Source organism: Streptopelia decaocto (assembly GCF_964273445.1).
Source record: "Streptopelia decaocto genome assembly, chromosome: 2".
Lineage (NCBI taxonomy): Eukaryota > Metazoa > Chordata > Aves > Columbiformes > Columbidae > Streptopelia > Streptopelia decaocto.
The window spans coordinates 25488181-25514616 of NC_138655.1; the positions used below are offsets into that span (position 1 = coordinate 25488181).

The 26436-nt window shown below is 41.2% G+C and overlaps 1 protein-coding gene across 1 annotated transcript; it reads left to right on the top strand.

Annotated features, from left to right (window-relative positions):
* The first annotated feature begins 224 nt into the window (after positions 1-224).
* CDH17 (cadherin 17) lies at positions 225-25729 on the top strand. Its single transcript, XM_082044553.1, has 17 exons — positions 225-404; positions 3202-3300; positions 4828-4965; positions 6498-6636; positions 7882-8040; positions 8708-8907; positions 10647-10778; positions 11626-11776; positions 12460-12675; positions 13972-14048; positions 15521-15712; positions 16935-17179; positions 19066-19196; positions 19672-19908; positions 21909-22025; positions 22132-22248; positions 24916-25729. Exons 1-17 carry the CDS (start codon positions 360-362, stop codon positions 25023-25025), a joined length of 2505 nt encoding a protein of 834 aa, XP_081900679.1. The 5' UTR covers positions 225-359; the 3' UTR covers positions 25026-25729.
* Positions 25730-26436: the final 707 nt, after the last annotated feature.

Sequence of the window (26436 nt, forward strand, 5' to 3'; positions counted from 1 at the left end):
GAAATGAACGTGGGGCTTCCGTGATATAGAATCATTGCAACAATGAGGCTGCATGGCTTGAAGTTTTGTGTCAGTTTCAATCTCTGACAGCTGTTTGAGGCTCTCTCAGCATGTGGCACCTCATGCACCACTGAAGACAGACCGGATGGGCATGAGCTTTCTGGCCAGCCCAGGGACGCCAGCAGTCTCACCTCCCATGGGCACAGCTGCTCCTGGTCCTTCAGAGCACACTCCTGGGCTGCTCTTTCCCTACAGCTTCAAGAAAGCTTAGCTGTAGCTTTTATTCACAAATAGATTGGGCCAGCTCTATGTGACTATCGCCTCTTCTTTTCAGGAGCTGAAGCAAAGCATATTCCAGAATGTTTAAGCTGTGTGGACTTCAGTTTCTCCTTGTCATTCACTGGGTGAGTTACAGCTTTTCCTTCCTTTATCTGGGAGCAAACAGCAAAGGTTGCCTGCGAGCCTTGGAGCTCCAGCCCATGCGTGTCCTGGTCTGCAGGTCAGGCTGGCAACGTGTACCAGCAGAGTGGCTGTAACTCTGGGTGTGGGAGCACAGCCCCGACATTTATGTGTGACCCCACAGCCAAAAGTTAGGAAGACATGTCAATCACTGGGAAAAAAAGAAAACAAACTTAAAAAAGCCTAAAAGACAATAGTTTATCTAATCTATTTTGCCTTTTGTACTTCCTCCTTAGATATCACTTTTCCCAATAAGTGGATTTAATGCTAGAAAATATTTAAAAATATTGCAACAAATCATCAAACAACGAAGACATCTGTATCCTGTGTTCTATATTGTGATCCATGCCTGTGCTGATATATGAAATGTATTCTAAGATATATAATGGCACATAGTTCAAACCATGCATATTAATTGTTTATCTTCATTAGTCCATCTGGGTGAATCCCTCTTCAGAGGATTTTCTGGAACTGGAATGTATTAGTTATGTTCTCTTATGGACCTCACCTATTATATTCTTTAGATTTATTAATATTTGTAAAGGTTACAGTGGTGGTTTATACTTTACAATTGAAATTAACAGAAAAGATTAAAAATTAAGTTAAATTCAAGTCTATTAAAAAGTGCCTTAGAATATGGAGACCCTGAGGGATGAGATTGGTGTGCAGTAGTGAGTCCCTCCATTTTCATTCCCATTTGAAAACCTGCTGCCTGTGGGGGTGCCAACCCCCATGAAGCCATTCTGCAGGCATTATAGCCCCCTTCAACTGAGATGCCAGCCGGATACAGACCAAGGAGAAAACCCTACTTCCTCTTCAGGCCCCTGAGTAGTGATTCATGCTGTAGACATACGTTTGGAAATATTTATGGTCCACATAAAGTTTAATTGACAGGAAGAGATATCTCTTACTTGCTCCACAGCCTGCACTTTGAACCCGTTGAGTTTTATAGCATCAGCCTTTGTTCTTCCACGGTAAGGAACATGACCAAGCAAAACCCCTCAAAATGGTCCTAGGAAAAGCCTCCAGGAGACGGGTTGTGCCCACCTGTGTGACACGGGAACAGCCGTAGCAGGTCAGATTGAGGGCTCTCCTATCTTGTCCCTGGCAGAAGCCAGCAGTCAGCTTTTAGCAAAAATACTAAGGAGTAGCTTTAAAGTACTCTTTCCTTTCATGTGCACCTATTACATGTTTTTTTGGATATTTTTCTACTGCCGCTAGTGTTCACTAGCGTTCTTCCCTCTCCTTCCCCGGTTCTCACAATATTCTAGTTTTCCTGTTTGCAAAAACACTCATAAACCCTTGTAAGCAAGGAGGGCAGCATCTCTTAACTATTATTAAACAGAATCTGGTGTTATTCAAACACCACTTGTCACACACACACACACACACACACACACACACACACACACACACACACACACACTGCAGCACTTTAGGGTAAATTGTGCTGAACTTGGCTATGTTTTTGTCATAGGAAGAATTAAGTTTTACCTTGGTAATATGTAGACTGTACTTTTCTGTGAGAGGCTGAATAGCTGTCCCAGCAGCAATAGGACCAAATCCAGGGGAAAAGTCATGCAGCAGAGAACGTGCATTCCTGGAGCCTGACTCCATGGGTGGAAATGGCAGTTCGAATCTATAAAGCAGAATAAAGTAATTTTTACACTAGGAGAAAAGAAGTTTTACCTGTGCAACCAAATGATGGAGCCCTAATTCTGGCAGGCAGATCCTCAGCATTGGTAAAACCTTGGTGACAGGGAGAGAAGAGTAGACACTCAGGAGAGTTTGGTCTTGCCTTTGGAGAAACAGGCACACTATCTGAACCATAGGCTGAATCCTCTGGTGTGCAAGGGCTGCTCTGGGAGGCTGATTTTTGCTTTGCTTTTTATTTGTTTGAAAGCAAAACCAGCCCTCAACATCAGGGTAAGAGGGTGTCTGGAGGTCTTTGGGCACTAGGAAGGGAGTGGTTATCCAACTCATTAAAAATTTCCCAGAAAAAACACTGTGTGAAAGCATTGCTAGCCATTGGGAAGGAAACAGAGGCTGAGACAGGCTTAGGCAGCATTTTGCCATGAGATAGAAGCCAGGGATCATCAGGATGTGTTGGCTCTTGCTGCAGTTTACTCTCATATGCAACTGCTGTGAAGGCACAGCGCCCGAGCTGGTTGCCCAGTTCACCGGCGCACTGAGGGTGGTGGGGTATGGGATGTGGGAAGGTCCACCTCTTTCCCTTACAAAAAAGGTTTGGATTTACTCAGGAAATTGCAAAGAGTGTGGCCCCAATTTCTTCCCATCCCTAAGTGGGGCATTAAGTCTCTACACACTTGTGGCCACAGAACTGTGTGGCTCCTGGATGGGACATGGCTGGTCCTGCTGGCGACACAGGGTGATCCAGAAATGCTTTTATGAATTTCATCTTCCTCTCAGCTTCCTCAGCTCTTCAATGCTTCTGTTTCCTCTTGAAAATAGATCAAATATCATTTAAGTATGTAGTTCTTAGAAAAGAGCAGGACCCAAATGTTTGTTTTCAAATTAATTAATAAATAACACTGATTTTAAAAATGGATGTGTACTAAAGAACCCAGAGATGTTCAGTGCAAGCCAACAAGTGTCTCGTCTGTTTTGCTACAACAAAATAACTTTCAAGAGGCTCAATGACGGAAAGCTGCTATCCTTGCATGGTGATGGCAGACATCCCTCAGCTGCTTTCCTCCATCCCTTTCTCTCTCTCTCTCACAGGCTATAGGCCAGAATTTTGGGGACCTGCATGTAACTGGGCCTCTGAAGGACATGGATTTCTTTATTCCAGAGGGAGGGGGAGTGCGCTTCGTTTACCAGGTAATAAAGTGTCTCTTGGTATCCATTTCAGTCAAAAACCCCACAGTTTGCACACACTGACCTCATGGGCAGTGTTGTCATGTGTGCTGGTGGGAAGAACAGTCCCCCAAGAGGATCCGAAACTAACTTTGACTTCCTCTATCTGGGAATTCAAGACTCTACATGCAAAAGCAGGAGACAACCCCTTCTCTCAAACACATTTTAAGAAGATATCCTGAGACAGGGATTAATAAAATCAGCATTCCTTGAGAATGGCTTTCCATGTAACTTGCGTCATCATTTTCCTTCAGCTCTGAGGTTTTCTTCCCAAAGCCATAACCACAGAAGGACAGATCCAGCTCCCAGCCAAATGGAGCATATGTGTCATTTTTTTCCATTCCCGTGCTCAGACAAAGCCCTGTCCCATGCAGACATTTGCTTTGGAAAGAAAACACAGTTGGGATTTCCTGCAGCATTCAGGAAATAATGTGAAAACTTCTCTGTTGAGGATCAGAAAAGAGAACATTTTTTTGAGCAGACTCTTGGAATATCATTCCCCCAGCCAAGCACACAGTTGGCAATAGATTATAAAAGACACAAAATTATTTCGATTATGGCAAAAATGCCCAAAAAAATATTTTCTTTTTTCTTTTCTTTTCTTTTCTTTTCTTTTCTTTTCTTTTCTTTTCTTTTCTTTTCTTTTCTTTTCTTTTCTTTTCTTTTCTTTTCTTTTCTTTTCTTTTCTTTTCTTTTCTTTTCTTTTCTTTTCTTTTCTTTTCTTTTCTTTTCTTTTCTTTTCTTTTCTTTTCTTTCCTTTCCTTTCCTTTCCTTTCCTTTCCTTTCCTTTCCTTTTCTTTTCTTTTCTTTTCTTTTCTTTTCTTTTCTTTTTTTTCTCTTCTCTTCTCTTCTCTTCTCTTCTCTTCTCTTCTCTTCTCTTCTCTTCTCTTCTCTTCTCTTCTCTTCTCTTCTCTTCTCTTCTCTTCTCTTCTCTTTCTCTTCTCTTCTTTTCCTTTCTTTTCCTTTCTTTTCTTCTCTTTTCTTCTCTTTTCTTCTCTTTTCTTCTCTTTTCTCTTTTCTTTTCTTTTCTCTCCTTTTCTCTCCTTTTCTTTTCTCTCCTTTTCTTTTCTCTCCTTTTCTTTTCTCTCCTTTTCTTTTCTCTCCTTTTCTTTTCTCTCCTTTTCTTTTCTCCCCTTTTCTTTTCTCCCCTTTTCTTTTCTCTCCTTTCCTTTTCCCTCCTTTCCTTTTCCCTCCTTTCCTTTTCCCTCCTTTCCTTTTCTCTCCTTTCCTCTCCTCTCCTCTCCTCTCCTCTCCTCTCCTCTCCTCTCCTCTCCTCTCCTCTCCTCTCCTCTCCTCTCCTCTCCTCTCCTCTCCTCTCCTCTCCTCTCCTCTCCTCTCCTCTCCTCTCCTCTCCTCTCCTCTCCTCTCCTCTCCTCTCCTCTCCTCTCCTCTCCTCTCCTCTCCTCTCCTCTCTCCTTTCCCTTTTCCCTTTTCCCTTTTCCCTTTTCCCTTCCCTTTTTCCCTTCCCTTTCATTTTTTTTCCCATTCTAGTTCACGTCTGAGCCACCTGCTGTGAGTTTCAGAGCAGAAGGTGAAAAAGATGGAATAATTGACATTGTGCCGAAGACTGGCATCCTGTATCTCAATGGATCTCTGGACTGGGAGACCAAAACAGTACACACGCTGCAGGTAAAAACTCAGTGAAAAATAAGAAGAGAGAATTATTCATATTCGCCCTCTTTAGTAAAACTGAAATTAATAGAAAACTGTTGAAATTTCAAATTTCAGACAGCTTTTTCATTTTTCAACTTGAGCTTTGCTGAAAGATATATGGTTTTATTGTTCTAAAAGACTTTTCACAGGAAAATACTCCTTAGCACATGAGGTTTATGTTGAGGGAAAAACCCCTATGCTGATGCCAATCGCAGTCCTTTAATTCTTCTAATATAAGGAGGTCACTTGACTGGAATTGAAATCTGGCCCCATGAATGAGATTTACTTGTTGTTCCTGAAGACTGTTAGGCCAAATTCCATGGCTGGAATTGGAAAACAAACTATTGTAATCTATTTAGGAAGATTATAATCTGTTTATAATCTGTTATCTATCTATAATCTATCTATTGACAAACGGTGTAAATAAATGACATTTAGACACAGAGGCTCTGATTTAACCTCAGTTAGATAACAGCAGAAAGCTGTTTGGCAGATGTGGGAGGCTATTAGTGGAAGGAGCATTGTGTGCTTGTCTTGCTATATTATACTCTTTTTCATAAAGATCTCATTGTAAAAACTGTTGGGAGCATGTAGACAATCTGTTGGTCTCAGTATAGCCTTGTGCTCTTATTTTGTGTCAAGAATGGTGGTGGTTTTTTTTTCTGAGGCACTAGCGACCGAGAAGGAGATGATAATGAGAGGATCAATATCTGAAGGAAGTACATCATGTTATTTGAGCTAGCCTTAGCTATCTTTCTGAAGTCTAGCACTTCAGGATTAATAGTTTTGTGTTCTCAGCTCCAAAGCACCCTTGGATTCCTATTAGAGAGGACAATGTTCTAGCCCCAGAAGTTATTAACCCTAGATATGGGAATCCTTTACAGACAAGAAGAAGTGATGACAGAACTGAAAAATGATACTTGGTAGGCATAAAAAAAATCATGATTTGGTTTAATACATGCAAACAAAATAAGGTCTCACAGACATAATATATACTTGGTGCTATAAAGCTGAAGAAGGCTGAAAAATAAGAAGTCAAATTGTTTGGAACAAAAATGTAATCATAACTAATAATTAAATTTTCTTTACAAACCCTTAGATCAGCCTATTTTTTCTGGTTGATATTTACAATAGCTCAGTTGAGTCCGCTGTATCATGCTGGATTTTCTCCTTGTTCTTTAGAAAGTATCTATTTGTACCTAAAGAAAATAATGACGTCTAAGCTGTGCAAGAATAGAAATAGTCTGCTGAGACTGGAAGTAAGAAATGTCATCATAAACAGGAGTAGGTTATTTTGTTTTGTTGGCATTATATACTATGGTGAATTACTGTAAGTGAGCTACCCTGATAAATTTGTCCTTGTTGACAGAGTCACCCAGCGATGGCTCTCACCAGATTTGTGTCACAGTAAGAATGACTTGGCATTTGGCATCCTGATGTTCATTTATGTCTTTTGATTTATCTACATTAAAATATTTCTTTGTTGTTCCTTCTTTTTCCAAATCAAGGTGGAAAGCCTGGATGAAAATGGAAACGTAGTAAAAGGTCCATACACTATTACAATACATGTGGAGGATATAAATGACAACCCCCCAGAATTTGACAAGGCAGAGTACACTGGAGTAGTAAGGCAGAACTCCCGTCCAGGTAATCTTCGTAATAATTAAATATTATAGTTAATAGGAAGCTAGGTAGATCAGTTAAACAGGAAAATAAAGTGGGTACTACACTTCAACAAACTGAAAAAAGATCGTTTTGCCTTCCCACAGGATGGTACAAAGTAAAGATACAAGTACGTGTAATATAATGAAAGGGCAACACGATGATCACGATGTGATGTAAAGGAATGAGTGTAATCAGAAATATTTCAAAGTACATGTTATTTTACAAGTATCACTTAAAAGCAAATATTGCTGCCTTCTCTATTGTACTGAAAAAAGCTCCTATGCTAGAAGGATTTTAAAGTTTAAAGGTTGTCAAAGGCTATACAGAAAGAGATTGCTAAAAATTTGTCTTTGCAAATCAATGAAACAAAATGCCAATGTAGATAGGGAGCGTGTGTTTACCGTGACGGATGCTTCTCAGAACATGGGCTGAACCTTGGTACTTAGGAGAGAGTCGTGGATTATGGATTGCAGTGATCCAGTCCAGAACTCAGAAAAGTATTGAAGAGCAGTTCAAGACCCACGTCTTGGAAATTAAACAAAGGGCTCAGCCAGCTATTATCTCTGTGACTATGGACTCAAGAAGAACCTTTTGCTAAAGAATACATATATAAAGCTTCATGGGGTCAGAAAACCATCCTGCAATATTTTACTGTGTTTTTCAACTGCATCCAAGTGAAAAAGATTTTGAATATTGCATTGGTGATCAAAAGGCAAAAATTCACTTATGTTACCATGAATTTCCATTTTTTTTTCACTGTATGATTGTTCCTTAAATTATAAATGTGTCACAGCTGTAAGGCATTTTTCTCAAGGTGCTTTGGGTTGAACTAATGAACTAAAACTAATTAACTAAAGACTGCAAAGTCAGTCTTTGTGCAAGTCACTGCAACGTGGCCTTGAAGAGAGAAACCAATGAGTTACATCCTGGGTACAGGCACTCTTGGGTGGTAGATAGCTCTCTTATTTAGCTCTGTTACCTTTTTCATCAACTGGTCTTCATACCTGTTGTGATCCTACTAAGCAGAGCTGGTGGAGGGGGGACCTGTGGGATGGTACACAGGCAGTGTTACCTTCACATACAAGCATGGCTTACCATGAGAGACAGATTATGAAACAAGGGTGGCTCTCCATAATCTGCCTTCCTGGCTTGAGAGCTATGCTCTGATGGACTACGTGTTGAGGTTTCAGTCTCCTCTTACCACTGTTCCTTTTCTAATCTGAACAGGCAAGCCCTTCATGCAAGTTCATGCCACAGACCGTGATGATCCTACGACTCCCCATGCACAGCTGAGGTACAGCATTCTCCATCATTTTCCCAACCCTTATGGAGAAATGCTTTTCGAGATTGATAGTGTAACTGGAGAAATCTCACCGAGTAGGACAGGTATGTAAAAAGATTCTTGTCAGAAGGTAAACATGAGTTCCTGGATGAACATAGGAAGAAAACAACAACACAGCTCTGATGTTGAATTCTGAATAAACATAGTCAGTGGAATGTACTCCACTGAGGCCCTGGTTTTGGGGAACTTTGTGTCCCACCAAATTCAAGGGATGTTAGCAGAAATGGAGATTGGGATGTAAAAGTACATTGAGAAGAGAAGTAGATTCTCTGTCCCTCAGGACTATGCACTGAGTCATATCTTGGGATTGATTATCTTCCTTGAAATCTAGAAAAACAAAAGCAGTAACGTGAAAAATGGAAAGAAAACTCAGCTGCCCACATGATCCCAACTAAACTGCAATGATTTCAAAACCCTGTCTATTCTCCTGGGTTGAACAAGTGCCTAACTGAAGTGACGGCTGTTCAGCAATGCATCTGCACAGCATGAGACCACAGCACAGAGGGCTCATACGATTATGTCCACACGATGCTGTGCTGCATAATTCAGAGAAGCCAGAGGAAGTGGCCTGCTGAGATTTGGAACAGAGGCCCATCTAAGGAGTGAGCCTGGAGCAGATGAAGCAGCATGGTGCATGTCGGAGGCAATGGGCAGATGAACCATCTCCACAGCCTCTGCTTCATTTCACTTGACTCTTTGCTCTGTCTCTAGGTTCTTATTACTTAGATCCTCAAAAGCAGGACACATTCACGCTTGTTGTCACTGTGAAGGACATGGCAGGGATGTCAACAAATGCTTTCACCAGCAGCACTGATGTGATCATCACTGTGAAGGAGAGCCTGTGGAAAGCTCCCCCCACAATCTACATCCAAGAAAACTCCACCCAGGTCCACCCTGTCGAAATCAGCCAGGTAAGACCATTGACTGCACTCTCTGCACCTCTCCTTGGTGCCTCAGTCATTTTCTCCCAGCTAACTGTGAAGGTGTCCCCACTGCATTCAACACCAGGCTCTTTGGAAGGGCTTTGGCACCACCCAGTTATTTTTTGTATGGTACCCTTTGGAAATTATCTTTAGTGCAGGTCTTATTAACTTTCTGGTAGTTTGAAAGTTAATGGTTTGAAGGTGACTGATACACTGTCAAAACAAACATTAGAGTGACTGGACTTTGCCCTTCGGTTTGGAAAGGCTGTTGGCACCACCTGTGTGTGAGAATATCCCATGGATAGAGGAAACATTCAGAGAATTTTGTTGCAGCACAATGAGTGGAAGAAAAAAGGTGCCTTACAAGGGTATTTGCACAACATGAAATAAAAAGCTCTTGAGACACCCCAAGGGAGCTCCCAAACAGATGTGGCAGTTGGATGCCTCTGCAGAGGTGCTGCTATTCTCTCCCGGTGGGTTTCTTTGGGAACTTCCAACTTCATCCTAACACCACAGGTCCTCCAGGCTTTGGGCAACCCAAGAGATAACCTATTGAAGGTTAATTTGAGGTTAGCTTCTTCCATCCACAGAAGAGCCCAGCAGGTGATGAGCTCCATCCGCATCATGCCATGGGCAGTCCCCTGCCCTCAAGGACATCTGCTGTGACCCGTTTTGGGTGACGCAGCACACCTGCTATATTAAAAGTACCTAGGAAGGACTGAAATTCCCTCCTTCAGCACCCTGCATTTCCACTGTATTCCTCTTTTTGCAGTGCAAATGCAAAATATTTTGCCAATAACTGTAGACTGATAGCAATGTATACATCATTAAATATTAACTAACAGGTCAGCAGCTTTTCAGAAATGTTTGACTTCGAAAAATACCTTAGCACTGACATCCCCAATTCTGTCATCCCTTGAGCATGGCAGGATTCCTTGGATCCAGTTTGCAAGAGTAACTGACTTGGTGTTATTCCCACTGGCCTCAGTGACAGCCTGAGGAAGCCCGGAGTGAAAACAGGTGGAATAAAAACTAACATGCAACAGTGCTCCCATTCTGAGGTCACTTGTATATAAATTTCATTTGGCAGCCAATGACATGTTGATTCTACCTAGGGGAAAATGAAATGCAGTTGCTGCTATACAGCATAAAACATAAACGGCAATACTGACTCCTTCATTAATTTGGCAGTTTGTTTACTGCATTTGATTTTAAATCTGAAGCACCCTACTAAAGATCCCTCATCACAGACTTTGATGCACATAAAAAGCATGAACACACATACGTCAGATAGGTACTGGATATTTGTTTTGTTGTTACGCATGTCTGAATTAGATAAACCAAAACAATGGGCAGGAATAGACAGTGTAAGGAGATGGAAAAAAATATTGTATTAAGACATTAAAATACATATAATGCTTTCTTCTCATGTATCACTATTTAGCTCCATATCCCAAAACCTTTCCATAAAAATATGTGTCGTATCCGATCTGGACAGCTGGAGAAACTGAGGTAAAATGGCTTCACCACAACAATTCAGAGTGTAGAGGTGGATTATCATTCTGGTTTTCTGCAGCTCATCCCAAGAGCCTGCCAAACTGTTAATTTTACGGTTTATGAAGCTAACAGGAATGCAATATTTTTTTGTTTGTGGTCCAGAAATGATCCCTGTTAAATCTCAGCCTGCACTTCTGACTTCCTATCCTGACTTATTTTTGTGTTTTTAGGTGCAGTCAAATGAGCCAAATGTAATTTATGGCATTTTTGAAAAAGAAAAGCTGCCCAGGCTCCCATTTTCCATCGACCAGAATGGGGTTATTTATGTGACTGAACCACTGGACAGGGAAGAAAAGGATGCTGTAAGTAAACACATAAAACCTCACTGATGGGAGAGACCATAGCAAGAAGCTGATTATTGGTGTGGGAGTAAATATGAGAAAGTTTACTAGAAAGAGCAGAGGGGAAAAAATATTTCTTGTCATTTCTGTTTGGGAATTACTCGATAGATATGAAAGCACATTCATCTGTAAGCACTGTAAACAGCCTTCATTTTGGTACCTTCAATTTCTCCATAGATCTGGCAGTAGCAATCACTGCCCACAGCGTATGCATAATGTACAACAGGGACCAACCATGGCAGGATTGTAGGTGCATGAGTAAGAGGTAGGGCGGTGGCATTCACGTGCAGGGCATTTGGGTGCTTCAGATCTCCTCTAGATCCCAGGGGCCTCAAGGATCTCTCCACAGCAGAAACAGAGTTTCACTTGCATATGCAACTGTGAAGTTATCCTGAAGTTCCCCATCTGGGGGTCTTTTAGACAGAAAACCCTCTGCCCCTTTTTTTGTTCTTGGAGGAAATTCGGGCACAGAATGTGACAGGGACCAGATATGCTGGAGGAGTCCTACCTGCATGTGGCAGACGAATTTGCAAAGTGACAAAAATGAGATATCCCTGCTTTTCATGATTTTTTGTGAGAGCAAGTCCACAGTGCATTGAAGTATTCAGGACTTATAAATTCTTGTGAGAACTCAGACCTCAGGGACTAAGGTGTGATGGAAGAGTTCTGTATTAAACAGGGTGAAAATACTGAACAAACATGAGAAGATATTTAATTTGCAGGGAACACTACCATAGTTACACATTTAAATGCAAAATATTGTCACAGTGGCCATTCAAGACATCTAATCTCAATATTCTTATTCCAGTATGTTTTCTACGTGGTCACAAAAGATAATGAGGGAGAACTAGTGGACAAGCCTCTGCAGGTCAGCATTATTGTGGAAGACATTAATGACAATCCCCCCGTGTGCCAGCAGGCCCTCACTGTAATTGAAGTTCAAGAAAATGAAGGTGAAGGTAAGAAATCAGCTTCTACTCATTTATACACATCAATCTTGTCCTCTTACTGTTTCCAGCTGTGTGCAATAAAGCTGGAAATTCTGATCCCAAAGCAGCTCCCCCACAGAAATGTTTTCCTATGCAGACTGACCTGTTTTTTTTTCCCTTCAATAATCCACGTGGAAAGGATTTCAATAACATGAGAAGGACAGACCTAAGACTCCTATGTAAGAAATGTTATTCCATTTAAAATTTAAAAATTGCGCTTTCCCACAACTGCAGTTTTGGACAACCACTTAAATGTAAAAAGAAAAACACCCCTTTACTACTCTGAAAGTGGCATGAGCCCATATTCCCTCATCCAGATGCTTGTACAGCATAATGCCTTTGACTTCAATGGACCAATACCAAAACCTGTCCTTAAGTCTTCACATCAGTTTTTTGGTTTCAAGTCTGAAGTGTCTGTTGTTACACATAGCCCAGTCCTTTGGACTACGCCCATCCCAAAACAGCTGGTTGGGATGCTAAAGGAAAAACTCCCAGAAGTTGAATGATTGTGTCCTTTGCTGTGTTTTCCATGCAGTTGTATTTTTATCACCCTTCTACTCTTTATACTGGTATCACTGTCATCAGTGTGCACCTCTGTGAAGGAACAGAACCACCGCATTATCTGACTAATTCCAGACTCTCCTCTGCCACAGGAAGTAATATTGGCACCGTGTTTGCTACGGACATGGATAAGGAGCACACCCTTAACTCTCGTCTGCGGTTCCAAATCAAAAGTCAGGTTCCTCCTACTCCTTCAAGTAATCTGTTCTTAATTCAGCAAGACACTGGAGTTTTGCAGTTAATGAGCCACTCGTTAAACAAGCGCATTGTATCTAACTATTCCTTGAAGGTGCTGGTGACTGATGAAGGTAAGTTATATATGGGAGTAATGGAATATATGTTATATACTGGAATAATTTTGTTCATGCTGGCATCTCCAGTGCCTGGTGGCCAAGGGATGAGAGGAGACCTCGGGGATTCACTGGAAGCAGCAGCAGCACTGGGAGTTGGTTTGCTCTGGCATGGTACTGCCTTGTTCTCCAGTTGCAGAGAGGTTAATCATGATTCATAAAGCAAGTATGGAAGGAAACCAGCTCTGGGGCAGAGCGTGGATAAACTGGGAAGCTTATTAACAAGTACTCCAGTAAGAGATTTCCTTCCACAGGGGAAAAAAAATGAAGAGATCATGATTGTGGTTTTCCCCAAAAATCTTTCAAAGGGACTTGCTGAAAAAAATGAAGAAATTAAACACAGCTGCTCAGAGAGCCTAGATAATGTATTTTAAAAGATTGAGAGCCAAAATTAATCTTCAAAAATAATCTTGTCCATTATGTAAGTTCCCAGGAGTCCTTTGTTGTTCACTGAATGGAGAGGAAATCAAACTCCATACTAAAGCTTAACACTTTGTGTTGGAGTCCTTATAGTCAGGCAAAATGCGTGGATGGAGGAACTGGCATGCAAAGAAAGCAGCGTGACTTGTCTCTAAATGAAATGGCATCACGTAGGCAGATTATATGGAAACTTTGTAGGGGAAGAAGCTGACGGTTTGTTTTGGATGCTTATTTGACTTCCATCCAAACAATTTTTTTTAGAATATTCCATAACTTTCAGCTCATGAAATGGGTCGGTAAAACACTAAAATGCAGCTACATATGAATAGAGCATGATCAGACAGAGTATGCTTTTAAAATCACAAACCCTAATTTCTATGGTGGCCCGGCTCACATAGAGTTTAGACTTACAGATATCTGAGGTTTAAGTCTGTCTGTAACAAACACGAGGGTGCTGCCTTATGGCCCATCAAGAGGACAAGGTAGCATAACAACATGGGTCTTACTTTTTAACACACAAAAATGATATTGAGAAGCACCATTCATAGCTATCATCATACTGGTAAAGTGATACCATTAAAAAAGATGAGGGAAATGAAACCAGACAGGATGGGACAAAGCTGAAGAAACTGGGAAAGTGAATAGTAAGACAGAGAGTGAGAGTCGCACTGACTACAAGGTATTTTTGATATCAAGTGCTTCTTATAACAGCAGGGCTTTGCTCAGACCGGGCAACTTGGCAGTACTCACTTTTGCTCACACTGAACCTATTTGGAGGAAACTTATTTTTGGCAGAAGGATCACTGTGACGTTGTTGGTTCTCTTTCCATGCAGTATTCCAGACAATTTGTGACGTGCAAATACATGTCATCGACATCAATGATCAGATTCCCATCTTTGAAAAATCAGATGTGAGTATTTTTAACACTGTTTTTGATGTCCCAACAACTTTTGACAAACGTTTGAGCATACATTCAATGTCTATAGAATGTCAGTGAGAAACCAGCCATTTACAGGACAAGTAACAGAGCAATCGACTAGTGAAAGTAAAGGCAAGGTATTGCTACAAAGCCTACATATAAGGTCTATCTAGACACTAGACAGTGGGACAAACTGATAGTTAATTCTGAAATATAAGGTAATTTTCTCAGTGGAAAACTATGTGTACAGAGAGAAATGATTCTACTAAAGCAGTTTATTACGGAAATCTAAGTTCTGGAGGGAAAGGAGGAAGAAAAGGCTTTAAAATTAATTAAAATAGCTAAGTGGAAAAAAGCTAACATCTCTCAAATTCCCTTCCAAACACAGTATTAATATATCCAGAAAAGCCAGAAGGTAAATGAAAATCAAAGGCGGTATTTTCTGTAACCAGAAACAGTGTACCAGTGGTCCATGCCCAAATGCATACCTGTGGGCCCTTCATTCAGGAATGGGTGTCAGGCATCTTCCTCTGGTGGAGGTGGTGGCATGTGGCAAAGAGACCTGCAGACCTTCTGTGACATCTGCATGCTGGTGCAAACCTGCCTGCAGACACTGCAGTGGCTGGAATGTCTACATTAAGGTGTCTAAGCTCCCACCACATGTGCAGGCAATGGGCTCAGGAGAGCTGTCTAGCTCATCAGTTGTGATGTCCTCTTGGGGAAGCTGTGTTGGGTTTTGGGCTTTGCTGACTACATTGCCTATGTCTTTTGTTGATGATAACAGAAGCTTAGACACATGTAGACTGTGTGACTACATAGCAGGCTGTTGACTTTCTCACCTCAAGGTCTCAAACCACAACCTGGTCTCACAATGAGACTTCTAGGTCAGGGCACACATCAAACAGAGTAAATGGAGCTGGGCCGCTAATGTGGCAACAGCCCATGGTGGGCAGAGCAATTAAATATTTGACAAACAGTGGCTAGGATGCTCACTGTGTACAGAGGAGACCTAGGTGCTGTCCCTACTGCTGTGAACATTGCATGTACATGGAGTAGTTTCAACAGAAGAGGTAAAGGCTCCTCCAGAGGGTCTGGGACTGCTGCTATACTAGTAGCTCACACACTAACGGAGATCCCAACACCTTTGTTAAATGTATGTCTAAAACCAGGCATATAGCAACTCTGCAGAGGGTCTTGTGCCCATCTTGCATCTCTGGATTCCCTCTGGAAGTGAGGTAGCTCACTTCTACTGCTGCAAGGCATGTCAGTAAGGCTTTTGTATGTCTCTGTAAACTGGTTGTGTCTCTTCTGGGAAATGCACCCACTGCTTCCCTCCCTCACACAGCTGCTGTGGGTTGAAGTACATCTGTGCTCATGGGTCGCGAGCCTGTTGGAGGGCTCAGGTTTTTTTATGTACAGATGGTGCTCGGTGTGTCATCTTTCAATGATCTCTCTCTCCTCAGTATCACAATGTGACTGTTGCAGAAAGTATCCCAGTAGGAACAGTGATATTAGAAATTCAAGCTACTGATGGAGACGAGCCTGCCACAGGGAGCTCCTACATCATTTACCAAGTGAAGGAAGGCGATCCAAACAACGCTTTCACCATAGAGACAGATCCTGAAACAAACCGAGGGTTCGTCAGGATTAACAAGGTGAATAGATGGATTTATTCTTCTCCTTTAGAGAGAGATATATATGTAATTTATGTATATATATTTTGCATAAGCAGTAACTGCTCTGGTGATGATTTGGAGAGGGAGGTTGGCTGGTGGTGGGGTGAGGACACCCTAACCATGGTGCAGACTGCAGAAGGCCTCACTCTTGGGCTCAGGTGCTGTGCCTGTGCAGTGCTCAGGTACACCTCACCTCCCAACCCACCCACCACCATCAGAAGCTCCCTCCAATGGCTCTGTTGCTGGCCTCCTCTGCAGCAGAGATGACGTAGGGCTTTATGCACCATAAAGAAAAAAAATAGCATTATTCTAGTGATTTTGCAGCAGAGTTTCTGGAACAGAGAAAGCCAGCTAAATGCTTCTGTTGACTGTGGTCATGATGGTGGACTGCCACAGGGCAGATCCTCCTTCCTGCTGGTGCTCTTGCATCAGTGGCTTTTGCAACGGGAGGTACAATAGAGACCAATGTGTCTCAGTGTCAGGATGGAGAGGCTGTTTGTTCTTGCTGAGGCAAACCTAACTGCAACAAAGCCACAGTCAGTGTGTGCTGCAGTGGGTGAAACATCCCATATGTCCTATGTTGGAGACAGGAATATAAGGAACACTTTCTGTGGCATCCATGAATTTCAATAGCAAAAGTGTTCTCCCTTTGAAATCAGTTTTCTTGAAGGCACTTGAATTACAGGTCCAGAAAACGTATCACACATTTTCCAAGGGGCAACTTGTTTTCATCCAGTTCACTTACCGGCAGCTGGATCAAGGGCAGGCAAATGCAGCTTTTGGTGGACCATCTTCAGACTCATTGTCAGCGTCATTTTTTCCCAAGGAGGCAATTGTGAGAAACTCTGCAGTGTGACAACCCTCGCATGACTTTTGTCACCCACAGGTCACCCGAGGCCCTCTCGCAGAGCTATAAATACTGTTGTTGTAAACAGGATATAGTTATTAAACTTAGTCAGGCAGGTGGCAGCTTTATTAGAAAATGCAGTTGCTGAGGAGGCCTCCGAACAGACATATGGTTTCATTTAAATTGACTGTTTCCAGTATCATTTTGCTCCTGAGAGCTCTCCCTCATTTAATCTGTATCTGTTTGGCATGCAATCTCCTTCTTGAGAAGAGGGGGACTTTATGATTTCCTATGGGAGCTCCCCATGGCAGCAGGGCCATTGCTTAAAGCACTGTTTTTTTCTAATTTATCCAGGCTCTTGATTTTGAAGAAACTCCAGTGTACAACCTGGTGATCAACGCCACAAACCCCGAACCTCTGGTGTCAGGCGTGCAGTACAACTCAAGCTCCCTTACCTTGTTTAAAGTTTTCGTAACAAATGTGGATGAGCCACCTGTTTTCCGTGAGACAGTTTACAAAGCAGAAGTGTCTGAAGACATTCCTGTTGATAGTGTGGTCATGACGGTGGAGGCCTATGATCCTGAGGGGGATACTGTACGGTAAAAAAGAGTAGCCATGATTTCTTTATTGAATATAGGATTTAGAAAATTGTTCTAAAAGAGGTACGAGGAAAACATACTCAATATTTGGCATGCAGGAAAAGACTTTTTTACAAAATCTCATCTCCTAGTAGAAGGTGGAGGTATGGTTGGTTGGTGGCTGGTGACCTACCAGCAGCAGAATGTTGGGCGGTGCTTTTCTAAAGAGCTTTCTCTCTATGCTGTGATGAGTATCAACCAGTGCAGCCCTTGAACTAGGAAACAAAGGGAAGAAGGGCAATATATATCTCCAGGAAAAAGGCAGAGCTGGTCTGAGAATAACAGAGTTTCCTTATCCATAGTGCCTTTAACAAATGAAGCAGATCCTGCATACCCCTAGAAACCAGTAGGACAGTAGCTGATTTTCATGTTACACAAGAAACCACACCGGGCTTTTTCTCCACCAAAACACACAACCTGTAGTGAAGCTCAAGTCAACGGTTAGCAACTAATTCATTTCATTTTCCAAATGCCAAAGATGAACATGCCTGCTTCCACTGCAGATGCAAAGCTCTGTGCAAGACAACTCCTGTGCTTGTAAGTGGGATGCAAAACCTCAGTCTGGCTCACCCAGTAGCCCAACACCATGTTGAGTCATTGAGTCACCCCGAGCCTCTGCCAGCTCACGGATCTATGCATAGTGCTGTGTTGTGTGGTGTAAATGTACCTTACGCAGTGGGCACACAGAATTATTTGTGGCTCCTGCTGCACGATTCCCAGCTGGGATGCTGACCATATAAACTCAAACCAAACGGTCCTTGAAATTTAACTAAAATTCAGCAAAACACCAAGTAGTTAATGGAGTCGCAGAATATGACTGTTAGGCCTACTGTGGATTTTTATTCCCAGAGGTTTCTCATCTGGCTTTGTAATTTCCCCTAACTTTTGGGAATTTAGCATGTTTGGCTTTCTGTCAAACTGGTTTGAAAGTGAGCCATGTAGCCCAGAAGTTCTGGAGGATGATCACAGAGACAGATGACAGGAATTCATATATACATAAGCCACATTTCTGCTAAAAAATAGGTTAAAGGCCATAAAATAAAAAGCATAAAAAGTAAAAGATGTACAAGCGTTTCAGCATGCTGTTTTTAATGCAAGGGGCACCGAAAGAACAAAATTGAATGAGAAGGTCAGGTCACATCTGCTCAAGCAAATGCTTGTGCTTTATCTGGGTCATAGGTTCATGGTTAAATTTGTATAAGTGAACATCTAGAGATTTTGTTGTTTGCTGTGTGTGTTTTTGTTTTTGTTTTGTTGTGGGTTTTTTTTAGCAGTAATATAAAGGCAATTATGCAGTGATGCTTCAAGCCCTCTCTGTTCCATGGCTGCCCCTATGGTAATTGCAGGCTGCTCCAGACTGGCAGCAGATAACCACCGTGGTCCACCTCAGGGTCCCAGCCCCTTGCTAATCCAAAAGAGCATGCCTGGCTGCACTGCACCCTCTGCCCCCAGCCTTTGGCTTGTGCACCGATCATAACCAAGACATGGGAGATGTGAGGGGGAGAGAGGCACATGGGGTTGGGACAGAGTGCCCTGTTGGACCAAAAGCTCAGAAACACCCCAGGTTTCCCAGTTAGGAGGCAGGTAGAGTTGCAGTACACAGGCTGAGGGAGCCGTGGCGTTCCTACCGTTCTGCTCTCACTCTTTATTCTCAATGACTTTTGCCTCCATTCTCTGTCTGTCTCTCCTGGTTAGATCTAGTATTGGGACTCCTCCAAGAACTTTCTCTTCGAGTACAATTGTAATCAAGCTGCTTGCCTAAAATCAATATAGTATTTGTTTTGTCAGCATTTTTTTCATGATTTGGGATTGTATATGTGATTTTTTTTTCCCATTTCTTTCCAAAGATACTCCTTAGAAGGTGATGTGAGGAAATGGCTGAAGATTGATTCAGTCACTGGGCAGGTATACACTGCGTCCACTTTGGATCGAGAACAACAAGAAACATACACAGTTGAGGTTGTTGCATCGGAGCAAAGTAAGTGAGGAAACAACTACAGACTGGAGAAATGACAGGGCTCTGAAAGCTTTCCTTGGGTCCCCTGTCTTTGCCCCACTTACGTTTCCTGTATGTAGAAGAGACATGGGAAACTTAAGGAGTTTTGTGCTTGAAAGAGTGTTCCAAAAAGCACTGGTTACCTTGGATGTGACTGCTTACCAGATATGATGGATGTGACAGTTTACCAGATACGGTGGTCTGCCTGCCTCCTTTCACTTGCTAGTGCTCTGTAGTTAAAAAGAATTGGAGTTAAATGAACCATACTTTAGAAAGGTGGTGGCAGTTACCATGAGACCCTCAGGACTTCCTGAGACCTTGCCTCTGTGGCCTGCAGATAGAATGCCACCATTCTCTGCCTGCCTGGTGGTCTACCGATACAATAACTGCAAATGCAACAACCCTGTGCATAAGTCAAAGATGTGCATGTAACTTTGCATTCTGTTTAACTCTACAGAGAATGCAGCTCAGAAATCCAGAACAACTTTGACACTACAGTTAAAGGATGTGAATGACAACGCTCCACTGTTGGCTACGGATAATCCTGCCTTCTTCTGCCACCCAGTCAGTGGAGGAGAGAGAACTATCATTCAAGCTACTGATGCTGATAAACAGTGGTATTATTCAACATTTACTTTTTCTCTTGCGGATGACAGGCATGCAATAGACAATTGGGAAATCTCAAAGGTCAATGGTAAGTTAATAAAGCTATTCTTATAGTTATATGAGACTCTCTAAGTACTGTGGGATATATAAATATTAAATTTCTTTTCATTCTTATTATTGCATGTCCAGTATTCATGCAAAGAAAAAATAGGTTGTCAGGAAATTACATGCATTTTGGCATGTATTTATTTGAACACCTAAGTCATCAATTATTGTTTTCAAGAGATGACCTCTAGTGTGCTATAAGCCAAAATTCTACTAGTAGTTATGAGAGAAGAAACATGTAAGAATAAAATATACTGTGTGCTTAAATGAATAGAAACCACTTCTGCTAATGAAATAGAGCAGTTCACAAACTGCGTTTCTGATATTTCATGTGCAAAGGGGAGTTGTGCCTCACAAACAAACTGGAGTTCTTTGAAGGTGATCAGTAAGCACATGGATAAGTGCTTGGCCAATAGAGCCTGTCTGAATTTCTAAAAGATGTTTGATGAAATGTCTCACTAGAGAAAGCAGGGTTGCTACAATGTGAAAAGGACAAGTTTTGAAAGGATAAATAATAATGTGAAAATCTGGAGTTGGACTAAATGGTCAGCTCTTACACTGAAGGGAGTTCATATGTGATTTTCCAAAGGTTTTTTTTTCTAGGACCTGTGTAAGTCAATAAATGTGAGAGTGCAATGAGGAGGCAAAGTTTACTCATTATACAAATTTATTTGAGTAAGAACCAAGTGTGAAGAATTGCAGAGCATCCTTACAAGACTGAGTTGGCTGATCAATAAAATGGCAGATTCGTGTGAACCCTGGACTGCCAAATTCACATTTGAAATTGAAATCGTGGGTGCTGAGCTGGCCATTACAAGTCAGAAGTGAGACCTGTAAAGAGTTCCATGAATATTTGAGATAAAATTATTATTATTATTATTATTATTATTATTATTATTATTATTATTATTATTATTCAGAAAAGCAGATCAAATATTCAGACTTGCCAGGAAGGGGCCAAAGAAGAAATCAGATGACATCATTATGCCACCATATAAATCCAATATTTATTCAAATATTGAACTTTGGTCTCTACATCTCTGCAAAGATGCAGTAGAACCATAAACAGGTTCAGATAGGGTGACAAGGATAATCAGAGTTATGGAGTAATCTGATATAAGGAAGTTAATGGAAGCAGCAAAGTAAGATACTACTTTTTATCTTGGAAGAGAGTAGGGAAAAAAATACAACAGAGGTTTAAAAAATCATGAATTCTATGGTCAGGGTGGTCAGAGGTTCATTGTTTGCCCTCTCTTCCAGTACACAAACCTGGGAGTCTCAAATGAAGCTTATGGGATTGATTTCCAATGCAGATAGAACATGGAGGTATTTAACTGTGGAACTTGCTGCCACAGGGTGTAGTGTATGTATAATGCTTCTACAAGTTCAAAGCAAGAAATTACATCTCGCTCCAAAAGTCCCTGAGTTAAAAATGTTTGAAGGCTGTGAGAGCTTTTGGAGAAAATAAAAGACATACTTTCTTTTTTTATTGTAATCTCCACTTATTCTAGAGACAAGATACTGACACCAGTAGACTTTGGTCTGATCCCAATGGCTGTTATAGTCTTTTCCAAGTTTTAAAGAGTCTTAGGTGTGACAGTGTAAGCATGCTAGAAGGACGGTCTGTCCTACTAAGTTATCTTGGGAACAATTTAAGTTGGTTATGGCTTCTATGAGTATGGGGGGATATTCTTGGTTTAGGTATGATGCTATCAGTGTAGCACTACCCAAGATCAGATTTGGCCTGATGTGGAAATTAAGAGGAAATTCTCTGACCATGTGATGTTGAAGGACAGACCAGGCATTCTGACCATCCCTTTCGACTTAATGTTTGCAAACCAATGAGACCTGGGAAGACATGGAGGAAAACAGGAACTGGTATCATGTGCAAAGCAGCTTTTGAAAGAGCATTTGCAGCTGGTGTAAATGTTGAGCTTTATTTCTTTCTTGTGCTGACATGAATGTCCCGTTTCCTACTTACAGCTACTCATGCTTACCTCTCTCCGAAACATGCTAACTTTGAAGAGAAGGTGTATATTGTTCCAGTAGTAATCAATGATAATGGACAACCACCTTTGGAAAGAAAAGTGAATCTCGAAGGTATACAATGCACAGAATTGTTCATTTCAAGACAACAGTTACAATTATGAATAATCAAAACAGACTGCTAAACTTCTCATTAACCTCATGGCATTTCTTTTTGCAGTAAACATCTGCAGCTGTTCAAGTGAAAACTCATGTTTTATTGAAGTACAGCGTGAGCACTCCTGGCCAAGCACTGGCCAGGCAATTGGGATTCTTATTGGGGTCCTGCTCATCATCGGTATGTCACTTTTTCTTGGTTGTTATGAAGCCAGGTCTCTGAGATATGATGGTCCTGCTGCATTTCTGACACTGATTCACTTGCTGGGTGAAGAGATGTCATTAATGTTGCAGAAGTAGCAAAACTTCAACAAGTAGCTTAAAACTTTTTCCAAGACAAGAGAATTTTTGGTTTTTTTTATGAATAGCATAGGATAGGACAGGATGGGAGAATAGAATAGAATAGAATAGAATAGAATAGAATAGAATAGAATAGAATAGAATAGAATAGAATAGAATAGAATAGAATAGAATAGAATAGAATAGAATAGAACAGAACTATTTCAGTTCGAAGGGACCTACAACAATCATCTAGTCCAACTGCCTGACTAGTTCAGGGCTGACCAAATGTTAAATCATGGTATTAAGAGCATTGTCAAAATGCCTCTTAAATACTGACAGGCTTGGGGCACTGACCACCTCTCTAGGAAGCCCGTTCCAGTGTTTGACCACCTGCTCAGTAAAGAAGTGCTTCCTCATGTCCAATCTAAACATCCCCTGGTGCAGCTTTGAACCATTCCCATGTATCCTGTCATTGGATTCCAGGGAGAAGAGATCAGCACCTCCCTCTCCACATCCTCTCCTCGGGAAGCTGTAGAAAGCAAGGAAGTTGCCCCTCAGCCTCCTTTTGCCCAAAATAGACAAGTCCAAAGTCCTCAGCCACTCCTCATAGGTTGCTCCTTACAGCCCTTTCACCAGCTTTGTTGCCCTCCTCTGGACATGTTCAAGGACCTTCACATCCTTCTTAAACTGTAGGGTTCAGAACTGCACACAGCACTCAAGGTGAGGCTGCACCATTGCTGAATACAGTGAGATAATGGCCTCTTGACCATCCATGTGATGCTGTGTTTGATGCACCCCAAGAATTTATGTAAGTTACCATTACTTCAATTCTAAAAGAAAAGAGAACGAGTCCTTTTAAGTTCAGTACTTAAAAAGACAAAGCCAAAGTTCTGAGTTGATTTTCTTTTGTAATACTCAAATCCCTAAAGCAAGAGAAAGTGAGAATGCTTATGATGCTTATGTGTTCATCTTTTGAAGATAGAAAGAGAAAAAAAAATCAAATAACTTAAAATGGAAGAAGCCATACTCAGTACATGTGACTAGCAGAGAAACGCCTCAAGCTGCATCTTTGGCATGTCTGATCAAGCTTCTCACATTATTTTTGCACAATGACTTAGTTTGATACCTCAGTATAGCACCACATTTAAGTGAAAATTACGTTGGATAACTGAGTAAAGATGTTTTCATTACAAGAGAGCTGGTCAGCTTCAGACATCACTGTGAAAGTTGCTACTGCTTGATGACTTTTAAAAACCACAGTGTATGTAGCTCTCAAAGGATTTTTAAAAATATCCCTAAAATGAATATGTGGGTGTTTTCCATAGCAAGTTTTTTTCACTGTAAAGGCAAAATCAGATGGCAGCCTCTCAGGTGGATTTAACAGGGATCAGAGATGGGCAAGAAAGAAAAAATGAGAAGTATCTAAAGATTTTATGAAACCCAGGGAGATTACAAACACTGAGTTTGGCCTTGAAGCTCAGGACCCTCTGTAGTTTTCCCTTCTTTAAAAGAAACACAAACATAGGCACTGGAAAACAAAATACAACAAAACAAAAAATACACCCCAAACTCTCAGCCAATTCAATCCGATGGGGAACCTCTTTCATTAAGACAAACCGTTTCTCTCCTGGAAGGTATTTCTCCCTCTGAGAAGCAGGTGATGGATACTAGCATGTTCCTTGATTTACTACTCAGACACCACAAATATCAATGTAAATGAGGGAGTAGCTGAACACTCCTATATACTTTAGTAAATGAACAAAGAGATGTTGGAAGCGATAGATAATCTAACATTGATAAAGAGGAAATAAGTTTACATACCATATAATAAACTCATAATGATTTTAAAAGGTGGAACATATATGTATATTTACATATAATATGCATATTTGGTGAGTATTTATACATATATATGTATATATGCATATGAAGATATCTAGACACCTTAGATATGATAACTGATGATAAAGGGTATAACTCTTCTAATCCAGGCCAGAAGAAAATCTCAGTCATTCTTGGCCATAAGTGCACAAATCTCTGGCATCCATCCGCTATCCCCAACAGATATCAACGAGTTCCCAAAGAACAATTTTGCTGTTAGTAGTCTCAGCTTTGCTGTGACAGAATTGGCATTCCATTGGGAAAAAACCAAAATAAAACAAAACAGCCAACCAACCAAACACCCCTCCCCCCAAACAAAAACGAAAAACAAAAAACAGAGACTATAATTCAAGAGAAACATGAAAAATCACTGCTCAAAGGGAGCGGGGGGCTAAAAAAGACACTTTGCCGTCTGGTCAGACCCTAGAGGAGAAGTTCTCCTTTGGAGGAATTCTCCTGAGCCCTGAGACATCTAATCCTGCCCACCAGTGCCTAGGATCCCTGAACCCCCTGTTGGTCCAATGCTGCATGGGCATTGCCCAAAGCCATTTGCTTCTGTTCAAGAGGTAAAGCAGTATGGAATGTATACAAGAGGTAAAGCAGTGCAGCTGTCAGATCCTTTGCTGCAATACCTTTTCAGAGAGTTTTCTCTTCCCTTTACTGATGACTGCTCTCTATTTTTCAGGTTTCATTATAGGGGGTGCATTTTTTCACATGAAATACAAACAGAAAAATGAAAAGAAGAGCCATCAGAATGATGTGAAGGATACATCTGAGCTCAACAGACTGACTTAATGACTGTTTCATCAAGAAATGAAAGTGCCCTTTGGGTTGAGGAGGAGGAAGCTTTGTAGCTTCCAAAGCCCCAAAGTGTACTACCACAAACTGAGGATACAAACATGCAAATGGAGGCTCCCAGGGTTCTGCCGTCACAAATTCAGTCATGAAAGAAAAAACATACGTGCACTTCAAAACAACCATTAATAATAGTATCAGCTTTGACTGAAGTGTTAACTCATGACAATACCAAATGCTGAGCTCCTGCAAGGATCGATACACAGGACCAGCCTTCTCTGTTTGGCAGCTGAACTAAATATGGAGTTTCTAAAGGACTACATTCACCTAACTGCACATCTTTGGCTCTTTCCTTCACAATAAGTTACTGAATGGCAGAATGGGAAATAAAGTCCTGTGCTATATTTGAAGATGCCCCATGAAGTTGCAAGGATCTCTCTGACTCTCGGCAAAGGAGCTCCCAAACTTATTGCAATCTGTAATCTGCCCTGGGTCGTGCCTGCTTACATTATGCTGGTGAATTTGTGCTAGCACTATGCAATAGCAATGTGACATTTCAGTTTTTCATTTTTTATATCCACAGAGTACAATCAGTTTGTGAAGAACCATGTCCTTTCATTACAGTTTCTAAGTTAAAAAATACATGCTGAGTCATGTGGAATTGGGTAGTGTGTCGTTTTTTCATACTGCTGCAAATACTGTTATTGCCCCCAACACATTAGATAAGAATAAAAATGTTCTTTAAAGGTTTTAGTGTCTGCTTATTTTATTAAAAAAAAAAAAAAAGAAAGAGTGCATGAAAGCAAACCATTGCTGCTTGATTATCTATTGTATTTAACCCTCACTTTCACATAACACAGACCAGAAATGGCCCTCAGGCCAGAGTAGATATATATCCAGCTGATTCAAGATGCACTGGCTGCTGGAGGCACTTGTATCTTGGTTTCAGCAAAATGTATTTGAGTCCAGGATGACACTCAGGGAAGGAAAGCCTTTTCCTGCCAGCATGCCTATAGAAGGGCATTTTTGGTGACAGTTTGAGGGAGGCTTTTATTTTAAGCTATAAATACAAGCTGACAAATATTGCGTTAAACTGAGAAGACAATATACTTTTGAAAACACTGAAGAAAAGGTCATATGGAAAAGAGTATGTTTGTTTACCCAGGATTTTTTTCAATAGCTTTTGCATGCAGCACAGAACTAGAAAGAAAAGAGCACTTTTTTGGTAGCATTGCATTATAATAGGTTTTCCTAGAATGCTGCCAGCAAAAACTTTGCTTTTGGGCTTCAGTGACACAACCCAATTGTTGTACCTCTTACCCCAGCTGTTGGAGCTCTGTTATTTGCTGTGGGGCTCACTGCTGGAATGTATTTATTTTATGATGGGAATGCAATCCATTATATTTGGAAA